The following is a 26,524-nucleotide window of genomic DNA, read 5'->3' as shown; positions in this document are numbered from 1 at the left end:
CTCAAACCTTGCAAGAGATAAATCCCTCTTTTCCTGTGGTCCGCTTCAGCCTTTGCATATGTGCACTTTCTGAAGCATTAACTGTTAACAGTTGTGCCTAAGAAACCTAAATTCCTTATACAGCCACAGTGCTTTATGATGCTGGAGAACAAATGCAGACCGCACAAGGAGCTTTCTTCCCCTTTGCTCTGCACAAGACCTGAAATGTCATACTGAGCAAGAATATTCCAGTCATTGGAGCAGAGTGGTGGATCCTGTGGGCTGAACTTGTCTAAAATGCAGAATAGTTATCTCTGTGCAGTCTTGCAGAAAGCCCATTGCAGCTACTGTTAACGGTGGCAAAACCACAGAGAAGATAAGCAGAGAATGCTGAAATGGGTTTGCTGATCCTCTATACACACACTTGAAAACTCATGAGATCCCTAAACCAGGTCAGATTCACTCCTGCAAACTACAAATTAGAATGGGATAGTTTATAAGTCAATACAGAGAGTTGAATTTTTAACTACTGTGTCAGTGTGATCTTTGTAATGGAAGATAGAGGATAATACTGTGTGTTACACATTTCAAAGGGTGATTTAAGAGGATCCTTATAGTCTGCTTCTCATTTACTCTGTTTTCTTTTCAACACTTTTTCTAACTCTTGCCATCCTTAATTGGAGAATTTAAAAAGTCCATAAGGCTCTTATTTTCTCTTGGGCTTACAACTGTAGTGTTAATGGTACGTACTATTAAGGGAAGCCATAGTTAATACCATGTAGAACATTAGTGGCAGAATAGGATTTGGGTCATCCTCTCTCTCTGTGTTTTGTTTTGGAAGAAATAACAGGAAAAACATATGGAACATTTTTGTCCATAATGCTGGGTGATAAAATCCCGTAGGATTTTAACGGTGTGACATTTCCACACATTTTTTTTGGTTCCCTTATATTACAGTTTAAGACGGGTTCCCCTACTATAGGCTCTCAAAGGAATTTTCAGTTGAGCTTTTAAGTAAGCGTTTATGCTGCTTAGCAATTTGGACTGTTCATTGTGACTCATTTTATCGCCTGATCTGCTTGCCTATCTGTCTTGTATTTCCAACAAGAATATTTCTATGAGCAACAAGCAGAAATGATGCATTGGACATGGACTTCATGGAGCTTTAAATGTTTTTAGAAAGGGAAGTGTTAACATTGAATACATGACGTAAGCACCACCACCAAGAAAGAAAGAGAGAAGAAAAACGAACTCTGAAAAGCTGTATTGACTAAATCTTCTAACAATGCTTGTGATTTTCCTATATCCTGCTCTGTGTTTTTGTATGGATTTTTCATAGCACAGACAGATGTTACCCACACTGTGATTCAACGTCTGTTCCTAGCCATGCTCTTGCACAATTTTAACCTGATTTCATGGGAGGAACAGAGAATGAAACACCGTAGCTCGTGGTTGTCAGCGGTGAAAAATAGCCAGGAATCAGACAAACAGCTTCATTGCTGAGATTATTTCCGGGATAAAAGCTCTTCCAACAGCTGTTTGCTTTGGCCACTACTCAGGTCCTTTTTTTTTTTTTTTTTTTTAAATCAGAAAAAAAAAAAAGGAGGTTTGTTTTTTTTTAAGATGTGGGCTGGTTATTTATGTAGTCAGGAAGAGGTCTCTGCTTCCAGTGTTGTAGTCTCAGAGCTGTTTTGACAGTTGGAGTACAGGAAGGTTTCATCTATTCTCTCCCCCCTTTTCTTCTATCCTTCATTCACTTAATGCACAGACCTGGAATGCTGTAGAAAGAAGAGAACGCGAATTTATGAGTTCTTTAATCCCAGACAGGCAGCTCTGTGGCAGTTACCTTCAAGAAAAGTTCACGCCCCAAAGGAGTGTTTAGTTTTGCAGAGCCACTGACTCACTGAGCAGCGCATGTGAGTGGCTGAGAGGGAGAAGGGGAGAGATGAAGGAAAAGTTTTCCTTTCTCGTGCAACTCGTAATATTATTGTTTTAAGACGTTTTTGAAAAGATGACTGCTACTTTTGTTTAAAGTATTTGTTCTGGAATTGCTGAAGCTGGAGTCTACCAGACTGAGGTCAGGAGCATTTTCTTTGGCAGAAAGAAGATACTTTTATAGAAGCCATGCCTGTACTTGGGGTTGCCTCCAAGTTAAGACAGCCAGCCGTAGGGTCAAAGCCTGTTCACACTGCCCTCCCAATACCCAACCTTGGCCCTGCTGGCTCACAGCAGTATTCGTCAAAGTCTTTGGAGCTTACTGGGGCGGAGAGCTCGATGCTTTCTTGTCAGCTTACATTAAAGTCGACCTGCGATTTTGGAGAGAGGAGAGCACTTCAAGGAAAAACCCAGGAGATTGAAGATAGCAAGGTTAGTTGTAAACTTTACCTGTGGATTTCAATTCTCAGAAAATGTTGATTTGCTCAGACAAAAAGCTGATAGAAGCCTACTGCACACAGAACTCAAGGGTAATTGGGTAAATAGACTTTTGCTGTCATCAGTGAACTCGCATAACAGCCTTGGAAATCTGTTTTGCTGTATGAATAAATATTCTTGTTTTAAATGTTAGTGTTAAAAGCTTCACAGATGCATTTTGATAAGGATCAATAGAATCATAAATAGAGAAAAATAATTCCAGCACCCAGTAAGCAGAGCAATGACATGACAGTACTTTAAAAAAAAAATCCCAAAACATCACATTGGCTGCTTCATGTTATATTATGAAGTATAAAAAGAGCTCTCACGCCCACACCTATTCCCACAGGGAGACTCTTTTAAAATAAAAACAAGTAATTGATTTTCTTTTCACTTTTGAAATGATCTGGCCACTCTTGCTGCAGAACTGCTGAACCAGAAAAACAGCTTCTCAGTGAAAAGTACCTGTGTTTTTCTCTTCTGCAAAATAACTTCTTCCTAGTCCCTATCTAGCTCTGATTCATTGTGATTTTAAAAAGGTTTGTTTGAAGTAGGATGCCATGACGTTTTTTAGACTCCTTAGGGTTATTTCTTTTGTAAGGGGGTTCTTTTTTTGAGTCTTAATTAACAGTTTTAAGGCTTCTGTTTGATTTTCAGCTAGTCTTTCTGCTGTAATTGAAAATATTTTTCATGCTTTGAACATTAGCGTTGATTCTCTTTTGTTAGTTGTATATATACCTGTAGATCTTTCAGTCAGTGCATTCATGGCTGCGTGTGTGCAACATATATTTGTAGTTGCTTCTTATTTAGTTTGAGGACACTTGAGTTTTATCAGAGTTGTTAAAGTGGCAAGATACAAATAGTGGATGTACTTGGCTTTCCTTTGTTTTTAGTTACTGGGTTAATTCAGTATTAGTGAAGAAATTTGATTTTGTGGTTAAAGCATAGGGTTAGGATTCTGAACATTTGGTTTCCTTTTTAATCCCTGCCACATATTTCACCATGACATTTTGGTCATGTCACTTAATTTTTCCTTTGGAGTATTCTGTATCAACCCTCCGTGTCTTCCAAAGATGATGCATTGGTGCTCTCAGACATGCTATATAAAAATATAAAGAAGGACAAGACTGTCCATCTCTTGATTACCAGAAGTGATTAACCCTTTTCTTTAACATGAGTGTGACATGAAGATAATGATAACTTTTGGTAATGATAATGATAAAAGATAACTGTTCAACACAATGTGTTTCCTGACTGCTTAATTATTTTTAATAGAAAATATTATTTATATTTCCTCTTTAATGTTCTGTAATTATTATTTCATGAAAAGTAAATTAGATTTGCAAGGACTATTTTTGGAAAAAACCAATAAAGTTACATTGCCTACTGAGAGATGTTTCTTGATTCTTTCAAAAAGAGATAAAGCATCTTGCCTTCAGTATTGAAACTACTTGGGAACTATTAGTGATCAGCATGAGACCTACTGGGGGCCATATCCTTTCAAGACGTCTGGTCCTGAGTCCTGCTGAAGTGTTAGTGAGTAAACAGGTTAGATGGACCCAAACTGTATCTCAGTTTGCCTTTTCATGTTTCATGGGTTTGACAATACTTGTAATCTTAGAGACTGTTTTTTAAAGAAAAAAACCACAAACCCCACCAACCTCCAAAAACCAGCCTATGAGCCATTAGATCTTTCTTTCTTTCTGTTCTCAGTGGAGGCAGCTGAGCCCTTTTAAAAGATGATCCTTAAAGAATAAGTCCAGTTTGTGCTTGTGATGGTCTGAAACCTCCCCTGGCCACCTGAATTTAAAGAAGCTCTGAGCATTCAAGGAGTTACTGATTTCTTCAGCCTTTCTATATTCCCTCCATACAAGTCCAGTGTTCCCAGTAAAGCTTAGTGGCAGCCCTTTGCCCAACTTTCTTCCAGACACATTTTTTTGAAGGATGTTCTTTTATGCACCTTTTAAGAAGGTTTCTTGAAATCTTTTTGCCAAAGTAGTTTGGACTGTAAAGTGGGTGGTTATGATGAAGAAATTATTTTTAGGCTTTTCTTACTAGTAAACTTCAAAGTATCATCCTAAAAGTATTGAATGCTATTTTTCTTTATGACTATTGGTGACCCGTGCCACCCTGGGAGCCTCAGCAATATGTCTAGGTTGTCTAAGCAGTTGTTCTAAGCACAAATTTGAGGGAATTGTTAGAGTTAATTACACTTCAGGTTTCCTGAGCAGATGCAAGTTTTGCATTACAGATTATGTTGTCCCAAAGCTTGACCATTTGTGAGTGCTGTTTCCAACAGACCTTTGGTTGATTTCTCTGGTTAGCAAACATGTTAATCAAACCTGTGATATTCCTATGTGACTGGTATACAGTGCTGTACATTGGGAATGTTTCATTATAACAGTGATCAGATGAGAGGTCTTTCAATCAAAATGTGATGAATGCCTAGTCTGAGTTTCCAACTGAGCGTAAAATCTATCTATAGAGCATACTGCTTGTATGCTTATAGTATATCATTGGATATAATGCAGCACTGACTTTTGAGGTAAATATGATGGATATCTGTCTGCGAAAGACAATGGAACATATGAGTTAATCATCTGGTTAACTTTTGCCCTTGGCTGCTGGATTGCAGCCTTTAGCATTGCTTTCTTTGGTATTTTACATATGCTGCACTGTGGGTCACCAGCTTTCTCATCCTGTCTGGAAGGCACTTAGATTGACACATGTAGTCATTGTGACATATCCTGTTGCTATCTATAAGTACTAGGATTCCAAGATAAATTTGGGTTATACATGTCAATACAGTAGGTCATTGCCATCCAGCTGTTTCCTCTATGGCCTTCAGTCTCACCACACCTGATTGTTCGAGACTTTTGACACTTGTGTTGGCTTTCTCACACAACTGCCTTGCCAAGACCGCTTAGCAATCCAGCTGCAAACATCAGTTCTCTTTTCCCTAGGCGTCTCGCCCGTCTCACATGATTTTGTTGCACTTGTACATGTAGTCTTGTTTTCTTTCTTTTTTGTGGACATGATGCAGTTTGAAGTTTAATAAAAGTGACATTATTGTTTCACTAAAAACTGGGGTAGGAAAAGTTTGAGATGGTTACATTCAACATTTTTCTTAATTGAATAGAACACAGTTAAACCTAGGAAAGCAAATAATAAGTTGCTAATGATTTAAATTATTCCGTGTGTAGTTTCTTCAATTACCCTTTTGTTCAAAATTTTTATAATTTCTGCTTTGGTACCTAAGTCACATACATCTGCTTTCTTGCTAAACTCACTAATGTTTAAACTAACTGCATGAACACTTATGATGTGAATAGTCATGCAAAATACTTGAACGCAAGCATTCAGAGCACATTCTTTTTCCCTGAGTATCATATAGACAAAAGTTTATTCCTATATATGTACACACGAAAGGAATCCAGCTGCTGGATTCGTGAGGTGAAATGCTGGCTCTCTTTGAAGCAGATGGAGTTTTGCTGTTCAGTTGGACCATAGAGTGCTTTTATGCAAACCCATATCTGAAAACATCAATACCTTTTATAATATTTTTCTCTCATCTGTGGGCACAGTATTATTTATATTTCTGTGCCACCACTTTTGTACTGCTTCGAAATTAATGAGACCAAAATTATTGGATCATGCTAGGCTGCCTTGTGATACTGTTCTAGTTGTAGAATGGGCTATTAAACAGCAATAAAATGAAAAAATACTGAGCAATATTGTAGAAAGGTAAATGAAGCAATGGCTTAAAACCAAAGGAAAAAAGAAAGAGTTTCTGTGCAAAACCAACTTATCTTGGTCACTAAATGATAACGCTGCACTATATTGACCTGCAGCAAAATGCCAGTGCCAATAGCATTTTACTCCAGGTCACCATGATTGATTTCAGCTGCCCTCACATTTGATGGTGCAGTCACAAGGGCACTGCCACAAATCCTCTCTGGCACAAATCTGGGCAGCTGCTGGGAGTCAGCATCCCTGCTAGACATGCTGGTCTTCTGACCTGGCTTCCTGGGACTGCTCCTTGCATTGGTCTGCGTTATGCTCCCAAGGTTTTCCTTCTGTCATCAAATTTTCTTCTTTCAAGAGCATTGCACCATCATTTATGCTTGCAATCTGAATTTTCTCTGAGCTGGATCTGGTATATTAATTGTAGCATTTTGGTTATATGACTTGGATGATAAGATTTCGGCCTTCTTTCCTGAGTTAAATCATTCCTTTACTGTCATATTATCTTTTTTTTGGTTTTTGTTTTTGGTTGTTTTTTTTTTCTTGTTTTCAGTTTCTCTTTGTCCATGCTATCTGCCTTCTGCTGTCTGCTTTATCTGCTTCTTTCTTCCTGTTGGCAGATGTATTTACAGGCTTCTGCATATGACTTGTTTTTATCTGTATCCACTAATCAAGTCTTCCTGTCACAACTGCAACATTCTTCATATCAGTGTTCGTTACTGGAAAGTGCTGGTCAGGCTCCACAAATGATCCGGCACACATATGTAAACGTAAAACTTTTCTAGATACTTCAGTTTTGGGGGTTGAATGGGTGGTAATTTGTGATCTTCCTTAGGGAGGTCCAGCCCCACAAAGTTCATCGTTAAACAGCCTAACTTTGTACAGGAAGATCTCAGGGGAACTCAGGAAAGAGATCTGCAGCAAGGCCTTCTGGAAGAAATAGTAAAGAACATGATGTGTCCACCTGAGGAGAGACACACAAATGACTTCTTCTGTAGAACACAGAAATCTGGTCAGTTGGACTGTGGAAGCCATGTGTAAATCAGCAGAACAGAAAAGAATAGATAACCCTGGGGAGCACAGCCAGCAAAGAATGGGGTCTGAAACAGTAGTACCAAGTGAACATCATTAAAGTAATATAAAATGAATGCTAGTGTCACAAAACAATGCTAAATATTTTTATGTGATTAGGCAAAAACACATACTGCTACTGTTGAAGTGCCTCGAGGTCTATTAAATTTTGTATCATAGTATTGCATCTCAGTCTTGGTCTGAGGGCTTCCAGTGTCTTTCAGCCAGCCCTGTTGCAGTACGACTCTGGAACAAGCATGGAAACCTCTCACTTTTTCCTCATCAATTGTAAGCAGCTTGTCAGCGATGTGGTAAATTCTGTCTATCACCAGACACCAAACTTGGAGGATGGCTAGGTTCCTCTATCCAGACAGATCTTAATACAAATATTTTTTCTTTCAGTACATGGGTGGAGTTCTTGCTAATGCCAATGGGAGTACTGTGCACAATGGAAAGCCAGATGTGTGCCACGAACAACTTCCATATCTCTGTCTTTCCTCAGCTAACCCTTCCTCACCATTTATTTAGGTTCTATGTGACCCTTTCCCACCATTCCCCAAATCTCTCCCAAGCAGAGCATCTATTGCAATCCCACATCTCTTTGACCTTTCAATTTCTTGGATACCTTTTTGTCTGGTCTCTCAGGGCCAAGCTCCACTGCGTTTCTTGACGTACTGAATCTAGGGAACATAAAAAAAAAAAAAAAGAGTTTATTTTGTCATACCCTTCCTTTTCTCAGTGCTAGTGCATCGGAGATGTCTGCCTTGTGGGTTGGCAAGAAAGGAGGCTGCTCATTGTGCCGAGTGTTTAATTTACAGCACCACAGCCAAGGCAACAAAAAGGGCAGCAAAAGCAGCCAGAGACCGCCCATCTTCTCCCCATAGTGACCACTAGTGATGGGAAGCCAGCATTGTTTCAAAAGCACTGAACTAGCTGCCAGAAATTTCAGTCGGCACTGCTGACACCTGGGACTACGCGTGTTTAAAATTCACACAGCCCCAGTGAAGCCAGGACAGTTGGCAGGAGTTCAGATTGTCAGCAATTTCAGTTTCTTGCCTTCTGCTCTGAATTATTTCTTTATCAAACAGATAAGAGCGTCTTTAATGTACTTTATGTATCCAGCACCATCTGTCTACACTATATGACTGATTTAAGAGTATCATGCTGTATGAACTTGAAGTCAGCTTCTCTGTTACATGTTTATTTTCTGATCATCTGTACCAAGCACATTTTCATATAGTTCAGATAAATGTGCAGTAACACAATATGTAACTCTCAAAGCTTTTGTATTTGTGAGCAAATTGTATTGAGTGTAGCTTGAAAGGATTTTTTGGTTTCTAATTTGTAATTGGGATCATAGATAGAAGGGTGTTTACCAACCTGATCTTAAGACCTCTGCCTACCTTGCTACTACCTTTGTTTTATTTCTCTCACAAAATAAGAACATAGAACTCAACATATTTCATATTTGTGTGTTGCAAGCTGGTATTAGACATCAGCAGAAAAAAATTACTCTCTGGTATTGCATCTGTGCCTAGGGAAACTGCTTGGGGATTTCCTGACCAACTTTTCATTTAAAAATTCTGTTCTTGAAAACAGGAATGTGTCTGAGTGTTGATGCACTGTGGGTGCACCAGCAGAGCTCCAGAACCTAAAGCAACCCAGGAACACACTTGCAGCCCCTTGGGGTAATCTGTTCTTCATGACCATAAATGGAGATAAGTGGTCTCTGTCTCTAGATAAAAATAATGGCCTTAGATTATATCCCAGGAGGTTTTAGTTAGGCTTTAGTAACACTTCCCAGTAGTAACAGTAGTTAAACAGAGGGATGCTTCTCATGCTGAAGTTGTACTATCCCCATCACTGCAGGATTTTAAAATACAAGCACGTGCACACCTGCCATTCATAATATTATTAGCCCTGATCCTTCCTCATGCAAAGGACTCAGTGGCCGTCCTGGCGGTCTTCTCATTCTCTTTTCTTGTTCCTTGATTCAGCTGAGTGCATGTCTATGGTAATGAAACCATGTTACTCTGAGAACGTGAGCTGGCAGCCCTGTGGCCCACAGTGCCATAGAGATGTAAGGACTCCCTTTGGAAATAGTTTTGTTAGCTTAGAATAAATGCCATTATACAGTATGGGTGTTTCCAGAGGCATTTCGCTGAAGTATTGCGGTTCCGGTCAAATTTCCCGAAAACACAGGTAGGGTATCGCTGGAGACAAGCCAGCTAGTTGCTTTCTTGGAAACATTTCCCTGGCATATAGGGTATCAGCATTGGAGTGCCCTCATGCCTCAAGATCCTATGAGATCTGGCAGTGGAGGCGACTCACAGGGACTCAATTCTTTGCTCTATATCAAGGAATGTAGAAGCCCTGTGAACCGAAATCAGTTTGGGACTCTGAGATCCTTTAAAAATCCTTTCAGAAGCACTGCAGTGAATATTTCAGCTGGCTGCATTTTGTAGAAATTGTACACACTACTCCCTAGAAGACAGGAGTATCCCAATGCACCCAGCAGAGTGAGGGGTAACACTAAGATTAGGAAGTTCAGTTCATCTGGAAAACATTTCTTCCTTCAAGCAGAAACATACAAGATGTCCTTTCTGTGGATTTTTTCTGAGTTTCAACTAGACCCTGATCCTAGAAATTTTTACTAGATTGATGCCTTATAGAGACAGGTAGCGTGCATGTGCACAGAAGTTAGTTGCAACCCTAAGGAATGTATAGCTGTATTACATGGAGTGTGGGAGAAAGGGAAAAATATTATCCCCACAGTGCAGAGGGAGAGGAGAGATTAAAGGGGAAATGGATGATTTTCCCACACTCGGGCTGGGACTTTGTGGCAGGATTAGGAATTTTGTCATATATATCTTAAGTCCCAGTCTCCACATCATAACCACAAGGCCATCCTTTGTCTTTTCTAAGGGATCAGTTAAGAATAAAACATGTAGATAATGAGTTATTTTCCCTGCTTGCTTCATAAGGACAGTTTTGGCTTTTTCTTCATTTCAGTGTCAGTGGCTAGCATCAGTGTGGGCCCAGCTCCAAGCTGGAGGTGGAATTTTACTCCAGGAGCCACATTCTTTGATTTTGATATATCTGATGAACACAAACTCTGACACAATTTATTAGAGATGCAGAATACATTGTGCCCTTTGTGGAGCAGCATAGCACTCATCAGAAGTCCTATGTGCAGTGCTGTTGAGAGGCTTTCCACTTGTTAAATATGACGTGGAAAATATAAATACTTATGGAATAAAAGCAGGTCTTTTTTAAGGAGAGATGACTTTTTTGGTCTTAATTTCAGCCTTTGAATACACTGTCTAGCTTCTTTGTAGAAAAAGGTCTTGTATTCAGTAAATAATAAGGACATTAATTACAAATGAGAACTGCTGATTTTTTTTAACTATGTGTTCATTCTGGTGTAGGTCCGCTGTCTCTTCTTCTCTAGTACACTGATTTTTTGAGTCCTGTAGTTTCTCTTGCACTTGCATACAGAGCACGCAAAGAGTAGTTCATTTAAAGAAGCTCTGTGTTTCACTTTGACCTGATTCACAGGATGTGGTCTTGGAGGAAGCCCATGCCTTAACAATAGCCTTTTGACAGAGAGGGTGTTTGGGGATTAAGCTGGAAGAGGAGGAAGCATCTATCTATTCTCAAACCTACTAGTGGAATATTTTGTACAAATCTTCACTTGCCCATGATGTTTTTAAGGTCACAAAACTTGTTTTGTTTTGTTTTGTTTTTACTGGCAAGAGGATGTTGGCTGAAAGACAGGGTAACTTACTTAAAATTCAGAAAAGGAATGCAGAGTGTTTTGTCTGGTAAATGCGAAGGGATAATTCCTCCATGTGAGATGTGCAGATTTCTGATGGCTCTTGTGTACATTCTGTGTAAATCAAGTTGAGAGAACTTGGAAAATAAGCAAATCAAAGGGAAGCGTAATTTTAAAGTGGTTAGGGCTGGATCATAGTATTTCTGGATATATAAACTGAGAAGGTGCCAGCCACTAAACATCTGTACTAACTCTGCATAAAACATGAGAGAAGTTAAGAGTATAATATTAGTATATTAGTGTTTTCCTAACCTACTTTCAGCATGACATTTGGTCTGACTTATCTTTTCAGTTATGTTTATTTTCCTGTAAACCCTGTTTTACTGCTCTGCCCCCTCTAATCTTAATACAGCAGAAAGCATGTAATCGTTCTGTGTATCTCTCAACACTACAAAATATTTTATTCAGGTGAAACTCTCCAATTAGTAATTTGCAGCAAATTTGAAAAGCTAGAACAAAATTAGATGTTGACCTCTGTCTTGTGTTTTCCATTTCAAAATATCTCCCTTTGACAATTTTAACACCTGGCTTTGTGTCATGTTGATGCTGTGTTAAACTCCAAAAGATCTGGCAATGAAAACTTCCTGTTGTGCATCAGGATTTGATTTACAGGGCATGTGTAAAACCGTCACAGTTTAGTAATCAGAGTGGTCATGCACAGAAACATGACTTCCTAGCAAGTGTTGTAAAATATTTGACCACTTTCATTAATCAGGAAAGGCTGCATGGCTCATACATGATTTAGGGTGAGTAAGACATAAGTTAGGGTGTGGGACTTTTACTCAGCACTACAACAATGGGATTTCCTGGCAACACATCTATGCAGTAAACAAGCTGTTTTCTTTCTTTTGGGGGTATTTTTTGGTTTTATTTTTGATTTTGTTTTGTTTGGTTTTTGTTTGGGGTTTAAAAAATTTTTTTAAACTGTCTCTGTAGTGGAAATAAATAGGCATTAAATAAGAATGTGAAATAACAAATAAAAGTTCAAAAGGAGTTTAGAACTTTCCTCAGCTGATCAGTCTGCCTGCTTTAGTCATTGCTGGCCAGCTCACCGGCCAGAGACACATTGCTGGAAGGAAGAGCTGAAGGAATCTGTTTCTCATGAAGAAGCAGCACAAATATGAAAGCTTGATTGCTGCAGGTTCAGATTTGCTTTTGAAATGCTTCTGAGAGGGAGTAAGGCCTAGCATGGGAAGCCACAATCTAGTTTCACTTCTGCTTTCTATCAAGCACCTCCCTGAACTCAACTCATATATGAAATGTTAATAATGCCATTATTTTTAGAGTAAAGTTGTTCGGTGGCTAAAAACTACTACCTTTATTTATTTATTTTTTTTTTAATACTGAAGAAATAATCAAAATAGCTACTTTTTAACACGTTACTGAAGTTACTTTGAATGACCTTACAAAAACTGATTTTCTTTTTACCTAATCAGTTACTGATGTTAAAAGCTTCCTATCTGTCAATTTGATAATGCATCCATTCTTTTTTCTTGCTTGTAATAATAAGACACAGTAGAAGGCATTTTAAATACAACATACATATTTTCCTGTGTAAATTTGTGATCCTGACAAAGGTAAGGAGAGAATAACAGCATCTTCATTGCTTTTTTTACCTCACTGCAGTATCACGCTGAAGGCTGGTACAGTTCTGTATTAATAGCTGAAACCTAAGAAGTAGCTTGCTCTGCAGAGAAACTATGTGTAATGGTTGACAGTCAAATATTGTGTTCATAGGTGATGCCATGTTTAGATGTGTTTGTTTTTAATACAGTCTAATTTGCAAAGCTGTCAGATACAGACTACTCTTAAGCAAGAACAAGGTTTCTTCAGCTGGGTGTCTGGAATGGCTTGGTGGTTGTGTCACTAATGAGGGCAAGGAAGCCCTCCCAGTTGGGGACAGCTATGTCAGTCACAGACTTAAAGAGATTTGGTTTATAAGATAAGCTATTAGCACAAGGGAGTGGGGAATAAAAGAAAAATGTGTAGAAATGAAAACAAGACTTTCTGCCCAGGGCCCCTCAGTGTCAGTGCAGGATTTTTCTGGGTTACTCTGACTCATTTGTGGACATGGTGCAGAGAAGATGTAGAGTCATGAGGGAAGCTGAAAAAACAAATCAAATAAGTTTCAGAGAAGGAAGCACACAAAACTGAGCATATTGGGAACTGGTGTGTTGGACTAAACACTGCCATTCAAAAAAATTATTTAAAGGGTGTTTGGCAACAGAAAATTAATGTATTACAGGAGATTCATATCAGCAAAAGAGATACTGTAGAACTCAGACTCCCTAAAAGTAATGGGATTAGGGACATGTTTGCATCTATGGAAAATTTGTTTCATTTTCTCCTGAACATTGGAGGTGTTCTCATTTAATTTGGGAGAAGTTGTAAGATCTCATTGTGAAATACTCATATAAATGCCAGCAAAGGCATAGTGATAGTAGTCACATTTCAGTCTAAAGGGACAAAAGTTTCCATCACTACCCATTAAAAATTTCAGCTTGGATGACATTAAAGTCAGTATTTTCAAGCAAATTTTCACTCAGTTGTTATACATGTCTTTGAGGATCTCAGCGGCCTTTGCTCAGAGTAACCTGAGAGTCACAATAAAGTTCCAACATAAACAAGTTATTTTGTCCTAATTAATTAGATGGAAATATTATGTATCTTTATCAAGACATACATCAGTGTCATGTCCAAGAATTGGAATTCCAGAAGGTGAATATTGGTTCCCGCTGCATTAGAAAATCTGTATTTGTCATTCAGTCCATTTCTTGCAAAACTCTGTGTGGATTCAGTAGTTAACTTGAACTGAAGGCCGAGCAGAGGCTTTTTACAATGTATGCATTTTTCTGCCCTTTCAGACCAACAACAGATTTTGTATCTTTTGGAAAAGTTTGGGGTATTGCTTCATGTAGTTCTACTATGAGGCAAAATATAAGATTTAGTAATTCCTGAGGTAATGTCCTTGTCTTGGTATGACTTAAGTGGTTCCATCACTGGCTGTGTGATTACTGAACTATTTTTTTAGTGTTGAAACATTTTAACATAAATATACAAGTAAACATTTTGTTACAAAATAAAAAAACTTGTAAGTGCAACAGCTCTCTTCTGCAACTACCTTTGGGTTGTCTTAATTAGACTTCAGGAATGATGATATTTTAACTAATACTTGATACAATTCCATGTGGAGATTTAATGACTATGTAAGGCAACATTACTTCACAGTGCTTTTTCATTTGTCAGAGAAAGACAATGTTTTCATTTGAGTGCAGTTTGGGGTTTTTGTTTGTGACAAGCATTGGTGTACCCTAACATTTTCAGAGCAGCGGGATACAGATTGGAGTGGACATGACTGAAAATGTTAGGACAGTACATCATTGACTGAATAGATTAAGTCAGCTCCTCTAAAGCCAAAGTGAGATTTTGTTTTTATAGCACAGAGATAATAAATGTAGGTTTAGCATTTTGGCCCCAGTACTGCATCCCCTGTATTAGATGGAAACCACTATATATACTTATAGTATATATTAAAGACAGAGATGGACATGTATGCTTACATTCAGGTACCTGTTGGCATTTATCTATGTATTTACAAAAGCTTATACTCAATAAAAGATTTTTTTAATACTGTGGAAGATGATTAAGAGACATTTAAATGAGCTACACGTAAAAAAAATTTTATTGACACACATGTACCGTGTCAAATACATTGCATACCTATATGAATATGTATTATACATGTGTACATATATATGTACATGTCACGTATGTCATATATGTTATCTTTTTGTGAAGACTTAGAAAGGATAGAATTACTGCTCATAGTAATAAAAGTGAGATGTACAACACACCTTTTTGCTTTTTGTTACTTGTAGAATTAATTGATATGTTCAATACTGAAACAAGCAAAACTAGCAGAAGCACTGATCCCTGTGCCATTTAGACTGTGTGTCTCAGTCAGTGCATCCACAGTACCTGCAGCAGCAGCTCAGCAGCCCAAATTCCCAGTGGCAGGCCAGGGATTGGCAGGCAGCTCTGTGGTCTGTCCCTCAGCTGTCCCTCTCCTGGTCTGCATTGCCTCCCCCAGTTCCTCTGGGATGTGAAGACGTCTCAGCAACACTGAGGAGACAGGTGCAAAGATGGTAAATGAAATGTTTAAGTTATTGAGGAGTCAGTTTCCAAACAGACTAGGATTTGTTACCCTACATTTGTATGCTTCTGCGGCTCTCCACTTTTATCATCTCCCTGATGTCCTTTAGGGAGATGTCCATTGTTTGCACCATCACTTTAAGTACTTCATTTTAGAAATACGGCAAAATCAGCCTTCTGAAATCAGAACTTGCTATGTTCTTGTTGAAATCTTGTTGGGAGTTTCTCCATTTACGCACCGGAGTAAGAATATCATCCAGTTTCATTGTGTCTAGACCTCTTACATTATCACAAGGTAGAATTTCAAGCCATACAGGCCATTACTTCTTCCACAAACTGGCATGGTGTTTTTTAAACAAATAGACTGCACCCTGTTATAGAGGGTGTTATGTCTGTAACTTGTTCTCATTACTCTGCTGTATTAAATGGAATCTAATTTCATGATTAGTTAGGCAAGTAAAATAAAATAGGGAATAAACGTATTTGTTATTATGAAAAATGTGAAATATCTTGGTTTGCATTTTTACATTTGTTCATTTTTGAATGCCTCATAGACACATATTTGTTCTTGGAGTATTTAAGTCTCAAAGTCTAAACTCCAATAAGATATATATGCTTAAAATTTCTATACTCATATTTCTTCATAACTCAAGAAATCCATCTACTAGTTTGTTAGTAATCATCAGGCATTGCCACAGAGTGAGGTCGTTTTTTGAGAAATTTGATGAACAGTTCTGCCAAGCTTTCTTTAACAAGGTTTTATAAGAAAACTTGGACAGAAGCTGCCACTGCTAGTGCTGCTACTTAGGGAAATCAGTTTATCTGTCTATGGATGTATTGATGTATTATTCCCTATTTGCTTGGGGTCACACAGATTGTATATCCATTATTTTGTGGGTGCCCTGCTGGTCATGTGCAGAACTACAGTCTGTGTCAGAGACGCTAGCACTGGATGGGAAAAAAGATTCCTGAAATAAAATACAGTGCATTGTAGGTCCAGGGCAAAGGCCTCATTTTTGCGAATGTTAGGCTGTGTTGGTATCCTGAGCTGTTTTATGCCGGATGACTAGTATTTTCTGATAATCAGGTAATCTGAGACTTTTATTCATGGAAATTATGGTTTTAAAAGGAAACAAAAATGAACCTTGTGCACTGAAAATATTCAGAATGAATTGGTTTATGAAGGCCAAGATTGTTGCAGAAAAAATAAAACTCTTACCATCTCTATTTTTTCTTGTATTCTATATGTTTAAATGACCTGTGGAATTTGGCTAATTAAAAACTCCCCAAATATTTAGTTTATGCTTGTTGATGAAGTATTTGGAAATATGAATTTTTATTATAAGTGATATCATACTGTGTTTTCAAACAAAAATGTAATAACCATAATTGGCATGTCACTGCCTTTAATTTCCTTTTATGGTACAGTATGCAGTTCATGTCCATTTTATGCACTGTATAGCCAAACTTGAGTATGCACAAAGAGTATGAGTAAAGGGTAATCAATCTGGCTGTGTGAAAACTCTGAGGAAATACTGATAAGTAAAACAGCTCATAAATTCTGTGTAGAGAATTGTTCACATTCATGGCTCCAAAGATTAAAATTGAGGCTCCTGCTGTCCCACCCGTAAATGACTTTTGGCAGTAGAAATGTGCTCAGTAAAAATCCACCCACAGTCCTTATTGACAATCCCTATCTGCCTTCTCTGTCTTATTCTACATGACAAAAGACTCCAGTCTGTGCAGACCATTGTTCTGAAATGTTGTATTTATTTAATTAAGTATTTCTTTTTTAGTTTAGTAATATTAGGTTGTGATAGCTGAATGCAGTTGTTAAGTCCGGATTAAGTGCATGTGATAAATAGTCAGCGTGAATAGAAGATGTGGAGCACAGGGGACAGGCTGTTTGGGACTGCTTTTTCCTGTCTGTGAGTAACTTGTGACCAATGAAAAATAGCAGGAAATTTCAAGAGAGTCCTAGCTCTTTTTCCTGTGTCATAGATGTAATGAAGTCCAGCATCAATGTAAAGTGGGGAGCACAGAACAAAAACTGATTAAGGAAAAAGTGTTAAATCTGTCTTGTAATTTTTTCATTTATTGAAAACTGAAGCAACATTAGTTGTATCTATTAGACCAGGAGAGGATGAAGGACTCTGTTGGAGGTTCAGAACACATAACACACAGGTAAGAAGTTAGTGTCCAGATATTTTCAGAGACCATATGGAGGCTCCGACCACAGTGGAATTCGTCTTACCTCATTATAGCCAATTAAAAGGTTGGTGTCTAGTCTGAGCTAGTTGCTTGGGCTTCTACTATAGTCAGATGGTGGAGATAAATGTTTCCTGAAGGAAATTCATTTCACTTTTCTGAGATGGTTATATAAAGGTAGAATGACTCACACTCTGGAGGTATGTACATCTATTGCTTAATTAAGGGGGAGGTGAACCATCTAGTTTAACTTAAGCACCTAATTTTCAGTGTCTGAAATTATTTGACAAGAATCTTACTCCTAGTACAGAACTTCCATTTCAGATTATATATTCTTTTCATATACTTATTACTAATGTTATCATTATTATTAGAGATTATACATCTGTGTTCCAAACTACATTATTTCAGTCTTTTGAGGCTACTTTGAAAGCTAGTGCAGACAGCCCTGATAAGGGTGGTGGATCTGGGCGTGCTTTTATCAGAGGGGCATCCTTTTTTTGATTCTTAAAACAGATTGGTGATATAAAGTTATGGAAAGTCTCTGATAAGTGGTGAGAAGGAGTGATGGGCAAGCAAAGATAATACTAAAACGAGCTGGTTGCACAGAAAATGGAGATGTCTTTGTGAAGGAGACATGTTTCACTTTGGCATATTCTCACAGCTTTCTGCTTCATGCTGTAGAGATAGTAGAGAGAGTGAAATGGATCATTACCCAAAACTAAATCAATTAATTTGTTTACTGAATATATGGCAGTGCAACTGTATATATAGACACAGAGGTCTTATATGTACACACAAAGAGAAATATTTAACAAGCTGATGGACAATAGGTGTACTTACGCATATATCAAAAGTTGTTTACTATCTCAGCAGCATCTCACTACAGATTTACACAGCACTTGCATTCAGCTGCCAGCATTAGACTCCATCCTTCTCCACTTGCTGTCACAGCGTTTCTGAAGGGTGACATTGATCGAGAATGATATACTGATATACTTAAAGAAACAGGATCTGAAAACAAGTAATTCAGCCAGTATAAATGTTGGATGTTCATGAAAGTATTCTCTTACTTTTGCAAAGTATTGCATACATTGTTTTAGGAAAGTTTCTCTTGAGGATTACCACGTCCCTCATGTGAGTTATTTTTCTTCTTGCTAGGAACTGAACAACGTCACTGTAAGAGCTACAACTATTGCTTATGGGGAAGGATATCATTAAGGAATTGCGGTTGCTGCTTAACAACTTGAAATAAGTAGGAAGGCTTATAGCAAGTGACAGAGCTACATGCAGCCTTAATCAAGTTGGATGTGTACTCTGCAAAGGGTGCTGCTTGTTGGATGTAGTCACTGTAATCTCTTTGGTAAATCCCCTCTTGAGCTGTAAGATACTTTGCTTGGCAAACTATCTTGAACTAGAAATGTTTGGAAAGCACTGGAACTGTCACCTGTCTAACCACTCTGCTTAATTTCATTTTGGATGTTGTGCCTGCTGTCTTAGCTATAGGGATCTGCACATTGTTCTGAGTATGCCCTGCAGATGTTTGTTGGCGCTGACAATTTGGTTGCTGCCATTTGTATTTCAAACCAGACAGCCCCAGGAACACAGCTGTAAAGCCTTATAAAAGAGTAAGAAGAAGAACGCTTCGGGCAAATTAGAACAATATCCTGCAGAATAGAGGGCAAAAGGTAGCTAAATGCCTGCCATCTAAAAGTATAAACACATTAATGTGTTGGTGTTACAGGTGTATGGGAAATAGGCCTATCAATGGGCTGATTTGTGTGTCTGAGTGTTCAAGGTCTTTAGAAAGTACCACTTTTTTTCACAGAAATTAATTCCCTTTTAAAATTTCCAAGTTGGACAACCTAAAATTTGGGGCTGTCTAATTAACTTGATACATCTGAAAATCTAAATCCCAACGTTTTTTATATTTGTGCTAGTTTCTTTTAGAGACGGTCTCTGTTTTGTTTTTGGTTTTTTGTTTGTTTTTTTTTTTTTAAATTTTTTTTTTTTCTTTCCATCCTCATAGCTCATTTATTTTCTTTGAAACAGCCACCTTCTAGGTCTGAACATAATGTAATAACTTGGTTTATCCCACCAAGGGGACAGACAAGACTTTTTTGGATGAACTTCATACAATATCTGTCACTTCAAGCTCTTTTGCATGTAGCAGAGGCACCTACGAAGATGCCCCTAAACTTGAATCACCTTTAGGAGGCGCTTTTCTCTCAGTCATGTATTGAGAGACCCTGTGGCAATTTAGTTCCCAAGCTGGCACCTACAGTTAGGTACAATGAATATGGGGCCTTGCTCTTAAACATGGGATTTGCAGCATCCTCAGTTTGTTTTGTTTATCTTTTTTTTTTTTTTTTTTTTTTAAGGATTATGTACACTTCCATTCAGTGCAATCAAACTATTGATGAAGAGTCCAACCTGAAATATCTTATGAAAATCAGTTAATTTAGGAGTAGTTTCTATGCTGAAGAATTTGTGATAGTTCCAAGAGAATCACCTATGAGGCTTTGTAATATCAATAATTTTAATAATTTACCCAGCCTGTAGCTCAGTGGAGATTAGTCACCATTTGTACCTGACATGTTGTACCTTTTATAGCTTCTTAATCACACAAAACACTATCGATCATCCTCAAGAAAGTGCATAATTTATGTTAATTTTGTCTCTCCCATTACATTAGAAGCAAGAATAACAGAATTTAACTCAGAGAAAAGCAGATCACCAAGCTGCTAATATTTCTGTGTTCTTTGGAACTCATTTTAAGCCACAAACTTACTTCAAATTGTAGCAGGCTGAACTCAGTCCTTTTTACAATTTCTCTGAAATTTGTTGGTTGCTCACATGAACCCAGTGATGTTTTTCACTTCCTGCCCACTATGGCAGCTGTGGTACAGCTCTTGTGCAGCATGCTTTGTTCTTAAAGCACTACACTTCTTGCATTAAGTGTTCTTGTACTGTACCTGCTTTCACGGTTTCTCTTAATAGTTCTTCCAAACTAACCTTTTAAGGCTAAAGAACCTACTTTTTTAACTTCATGATACTAAATTTGACAGTGTGTCAGATAAAAATGCAACATGCTGTAGGCAACAGTTCAATTAAAAATAGGGCTTACCAACTATTAAATCCAAGTACTCAAATGAGTATCAGTGATGCTAGATGCTGTGCAAGTGGGATAGTGATCTAGATTCCATTCTAAAACACTTGTGATGTAAAAATAGCCTCAAATAAGTGAGGAGAGAGTGAAGCAGCTCACAGATAAATAGAATTTTTTATCTATGTTTATGTTAGAACATAAATGTTTAAATGTTGAACTTCTCTTGGCCTTGCTGTATTATACTATCTCATTTCTTGTCAGATACTGCAGCAGAAATTACTCTTCAGAAGGGGCAATGAGAGCCTTACAGACTTTCAGTGCCCTAAGGATGGGGTGAAGAAAGTGTGTATATTTGGGAGAGGAGTGGGTGAGTGAGAAGCGAGGCCCTGCTATTGGTCTGCAAACAGTGGAGCAGTGTTAGCAGTTGATAGATATGTAAGGTCTGTGTCTTTTGAAAGAGCTTGAAGTTAAAGGCTAGAAATTTGAACTCAAGTGAATCAAAGGAAGGATGTTCAGAAAAATGGACAAAAAATTCCTCACAGCTGTCTCTTTTATTTGGCATGCCCTAATTGCTATGATTGTTTTTTATGCAGTGCATTGATGATTAGGGGAATCTTTTCCAAACAAAGTACACATTGAGACTGATACTGCAAAGTTATCGGGAACTGTTTGTATGAAAATGGCTGCAACACAAATGCCACAGTCACTGCATTCACTTGCTTGAAGATGCAGCCAGAAATTTTACTCATTGAAAGAGAGCTTTTCTTCCTAACTCTGCAGGAGGGAGGAAGCAGAGAAAGCAGAAAATTAGTACAGATTCTCTTATCTTATTCTGTGCTGTGTCCATGAGTTACTGTGCTTACAACTAGCATGTCCCTCCCAAAGATTTCACTGACAACTTTTAAGTCTCAAACTAATAAAAGCAATGTTAAGGAGGGGTGTGCAGGAGGAAGGATGGGGACCCTGAAGAGAAAGGAGGGGATCACAGCTACAGAGGGTAAGGCTGTACATTCCAGTGCTCACCAGAAGAGGTTCACTCACACAAGCCTGTGCCATGACAGTGTTCATAGACACAGTCCAACAACTTTTCTAGTGACTCCCTGTGCATGCAAGATCCCACTCATTATGTATTACTACTTACAGACCTTATGATGTTAATCTGGAAAAATGCAGTGTAAATATTTGAAAAGAAAATTAGAGCTTGACTCTTACCTGATTGTGTACCAGAGCGATTCCACTCATTTATTGGAGTGTTTTACACTTTTATAACTGGCGTAATTAGAGTCACAGTCTAACTAAACAATTAATTAAATATAATATCTTTTACTGATTCTGCTCCTCTGTTTCTTAAAAATCTTTTGTAAAAGATTGTCTCAGAAACACACTGTGGTCCATCTGTCAAAATTTACCACTAAAACAAAGAAAAAAGAATGTTTTTCCTCTTTTCCATTGGCTGGTGTTTATATGAAATGAAGAAAACTTAGTAATTTCTTGACAAGTTAGGGAAAGTGCCTATAACTTGCAGAGTAATGAAAACTTCTCTCATGGTCTACATAACAGCACTGGAACCATCCAATCTATTCTGTGGAAGAGAATGTCCTTTCTGACTCCTCATTTAACCTTGCAGAAAAGACCCAGATTGTGGTCCCATCTCTACCGTTCTGGAAAAGCTTGATGGGGTGCTTTCTGAAGCACATCAGAGAGCTGTTGGTTTGGTTGGCAAGGATGACTTAGAAACAGCACCAGATGAATCATTCTCCCTCCCTACCTTCAGGGACTGGACGTTTTCCTTACCCTGCACTTCCAGTTCTTGTTAGTCCTGACAAAGTAGGGTTGTGGGAGGTGTTGCTATCATGGCCTTCTCCATGGGAGGCTCTGGCTCTGGACCTTCTGGAGGACTAGGGATGTTGGGATGTCTTCAGTAAGATCAGATTTCTTTTCCTGAGGCTAGTGAAAATTTCCCCAGCAGTATAATCTTTAACTGTGGGGTCCTTAACATATGGGAAGGTGACTGACTCCAGCTTTTGCAGTTTGAGTCGTATCTGACTGGTATGTAAGCACTCATTGGTGCTCAGCTAGATACGGCAGTGGCAGCACCAGTGCTATGCTGTTTTCAAAACACTAATAAGAGAATATGGTTTCCCTGTAAGTTTTTAAAATACAGTTTTCAGCTACAGACTTATCTGAGGATAGGTAAACCAATAGGAGTTTGAGGTTCTACAAAGCTCACAAAGTATGTACGATGTTTATAAAGCTAGTTAACACCTTTTCCCCATTACTCTTTCCTGTTGTTTAAAATTGTCATAGTCCCTCTAATCTATAATGTGTTGCCCATTAAAACAGTGGTGGTGGTGGCAGGAGTCTGTTTTCTTAGTATTTTGTGCCTTTGGTGATCACTTGCTCAGATATAAAGTCTAACCAAGGGTGAGCTCACACTGCAGTCTTCATTGAGAGCCTTTTTTTGCCTGGCTGCCTATTTCCATTTGTAAAAGGGGTTAAAAAAGTAAGAGTGTAAAATCTTTAAGAACTCTCACTTTCCTTCAGATTTTGTTCAAATTAGCCAGCATGTTCAAAAGCTACTAGGTATGTACATGAATGGAATACAATACAATAATCCTATTTTCAATAGGAAATCAATTTAAAATCTAGTGTCAGAGCAGTAGATGTGTAAGGAGAAAACAACCACTCTATTTTCTCTCTCATTATAGGCCATCTTGTGTGTATACAGTATGCACACTATATATGGAAATGTATATGTATCTGTATAACCATATGCATATATATTATGCATATATGTAGTCCCTACAGCTTTTACAGATCAATTTTTTTCTATCTTCCTCTCAGCTGCTTTGTTATTTATCAAATTTCCTGAAAATGTCTTTCAAAGTTTTTGTGCATTTTCTTATTTATATGTTTGTGATAGAGTGATTTTTATATTTGGTGTGAATCTTGAAGATCTTAGACTTTGTTAAGGGAAAACTCACTCTCTAAATTTAGCTAAACTTCATTAAAGTTAAGAGAGTATCTGGCTTGTGGAAAGTCACATATTTTCCAGAGCAGTAACAAGAGAAAAATCTTATCTGCAAAGTTTCTTTCATTAACCTACAAGCCTCATTCTTTCTGTTATATTTGTTCCAAATCAATAGAAATTCCTTAAGCTGTCTGAAACCCAGACAGGACAAGTGAGACAAAAAAAAAGGCTAGGCAAAACTGTTTGATTTCTCTTTCCTGTTACCAGGATTTTAAATACCAAACACATTTTAATTTTGGCTTTTCAAACCCAGATATATATTTTTTGAGTATTCATTATTTTGCCTATATGTGGTAAAAGCTGTATATAATGCCAACATGAACGGTGCTTAGCTAAATAGGCAAAGAACAGCTTTTAGGGACTGCTATTCAATTTTGAATCTAGAAATACAAGTTTTAGTTGTTCAGTCACACAGTTCCTGCGTTTTGAGTGTTTGAATACAGCGGCATTATGCAAGAAGCCAAAAAAACAAAACAACATTAACCGTTTGGCATACTTCATAGCAATTCAGTTGGAGAGGAAGAAGAGAATTTAACGGTCAAAATATTAGAAGCAGCTGTGGATACCTCAAACAGGTTTAAAACTTTAAGAGAAGTGCATATGGCTTTAAAAGCGAACAGGGAGGAGTGCTGGCATTGGCTCATACAATTTTTGAATGGCAAGGAACATAATATTTCAGTAAGTCTTAGTCAAGCTGTTTTAATTAGCCCACAAAAGAAAAAAGATCTTATGAACTGAAAACATCTTGCATTGAGTGGGTAAACTTGATCAGTTTAGTCTGAATTATTTGGCTTCAGTCTACATGTCTCATTTGATGTTTGTTGGCCTTTGTACAACTGCAGAAGAGTCATGTAGGAGAGAGGGGTTGGAAGTGCTGTAGACTGTTCTTTTCAGAGACATTTGTCCCTCAAATTTGTGTACTTGAGCCAGAGAGTTCAGGGTAGTGCTTTGAAAAATAGTGCTCTTGAAGCATAGCCATATTTATCTGGCATGAATTCATATACAGTGGATACAACACTGGCACAATTACAGAAAAGGAACTGATTACAAAAGTGTATGGAGTGGTGGTTTTAATAGGGTCACAGTTTATTAAAATCATAGCAAGCTGAAAAGGAAAACTCTTCAGAAAATTTTATCTTATTTTTCCTCCCTCCAACCTTCCTCCTATTCATCTTTTAACCTATTACTATCTATTTTTTATTTTAAAACCAATGAGGAAAAAAGATAGGAGATCTTTAAGTGTTTCACCTTTATCAGGCTCTTCAGCCATGAAAAAAAGAAAAGTTCATTTGTGCAAACAACCATTCTTATTAGGTCCATAGTAGTGAAGGCAAATTCTGGAAGATTAAAATTAAAAATCTGTGAAATGCTATCAGTTGCCCTTCCTCAGAGTGGCACGCATCAGATAGCATTCACTCCATACGTAAAATCTGATACTCTGAAGGTTACCTAATAGATCCAGCTTTTCTAGCTTTTTAGGGCCTTATTTAAATTATTGGTGAACTGAGGCCAAAAGTGCAATATATATACACATACATATATGTATCTCCAAGTTAGAAAAGACTTTGGATGTCTGCAAGTGCACAGAGACCATCTGACTTGAAATCTGACGTTAGCCACCTGCTGCATAAGCTATAGGACTAGTAAAATACAGTTGCAGAAGCATCCTGTTCTTTTTACTTTCCAGACAGAAAAGCATTGCAGCCAATTTTTGAAAACTGAGCGGGAAACAGAAAGGAGGCAATAAGAAAAACCCTCTAGAGATCTGAAGTGTTTTTCCTCATGGTTGTTTATGGTACTGTCAAAAGGTATAATTGTGTTCTTACAGAACAGAGTAGAACTACATTCTTCCAAGCCATTAGAAAAATTGCTACTTGGACATAATCCAAAAATCTATTGCAAATTATGGGTGGGCCAGTTTTATCAGCTGATCAAAGGAGCAACTGGGTCTGAAATTATTTTAAAGTAAATCCTTATACTCCAAATCATAAAGTAATTCACTCTTGATTCCCAAATATATTTATATGAAGATTTTTTTTTTTCTTTTTTTTTTTCTTTTCCCTTCTCTCTGGTGTTTTCTCAGCAGAGACTTGGTATTTTTGCAGGTTTTTTTAAACTTGGCTTTCTGTAACTCTTAAGGGGCTTCTCCAGATGTTGGATGCTCATTAAAATGAATTCTGTTCCAGTTCAAAAGTCTTTGGAGAAGCACCGAGTAAGGCAACAGTCCATTGATTCCCTCATATTAGACTCAGTGTTGGGTTCATTTCATGGACTTAAGTTCAGCAAGTAAAAATGTGCAGCTGTTAGCTCATTTCTCAACAGTGCTTTTGGCCGAAGAAGACCTTTATGTACTATTGCAATTGCTTACTTTTTTTTTTTTTTTTTTTTGGTGGTAAAGATAAAGGCTGCTCTTTGCTTCCTTAAATCACTGTTGTGTGAATCTGATGCACTGATGATGAACTGCTTTTAAATCCACACTGACAAAATTGAGTTTTCTGCCATTGGTGAAAGAGGTGCGAAACAACATGACCAGACTTTGCCGAGTCTGCTGAGAAATTTCAGTATGTTTAAATTGGCTTGTTTTTATGTTTGGGAGAAGGAAAAAAGAGAACAAGAGTCAACTTTTAAAATAATTTTAAGAGTAGGGTAATCCCACATAAAGTAAGAACGTGTTACAATGGAAGGAAGTAAATTCAAGAACACAGAGGTTATATCCTACTTCCTTTACTTTTTACACTGGCACATAGTAATTTAATAGACTGTATTAAACAAGTGGATAGCGGAAATGTCTTTTGTTTTTGTTTTTTGGGGTTTTTTTTGTTTTTTTCTAGGAAAGATAAATAATCATTTTTCAGATTTGATTGCTAACTGCAACCTTATATTTTACCTAATGAATGTATAGTTAATCAGGTATGTAATTTTTGGTTTAGTATATAGTTCACTCCAAGTAAACTACTTTATTTTTAACCTAAATATCCTAAAT

At 37.7% G+C, this 26,524-nt stretch overlaps 1 protein-coding gene across 2 annotated transcripts in view; it reads left to right on the top strand.

Moving 5' to 3' along the window:
- Window positions 1–2,103: 2,103 nt before the first annotated feature.
- The window catches only part of NAV3 (neuron navigator 3), a 270,447-nt gene continuing 246,026 nt past the window's right edge, over window positions 2,104–26,524 (top strand). For both annotated transcript variants that reach the window (XM_074902825.1, XM_074902824.1), the window contains exon 1: window positions 2,104–2,346. In XM_074902825.1, the coding sequence (XP_074758926.1) occupies window positions 2,104–2,346 (243 nt within the window). The remainder of the gene's footprint in view (window positions 2,347–26,524) is intronic.

The sequence above is a fragment of the Athene noctua genome, chromosome 3, assembly GCF_965140245.1.
Source record: "Athene noctua chromosome 3, bAthNoc1.hap1.1, whole genome shotgun sequence".
NCBI lineage: Eukaryota > Metazoa > Chordata > Aves > Strigiformes > Strigidae > Athene > Athene noctua.
Note: the sequence above shows the minus strand (reverse complement) of the source record. Positions and strands in the feature narration are given on the sequence as shown.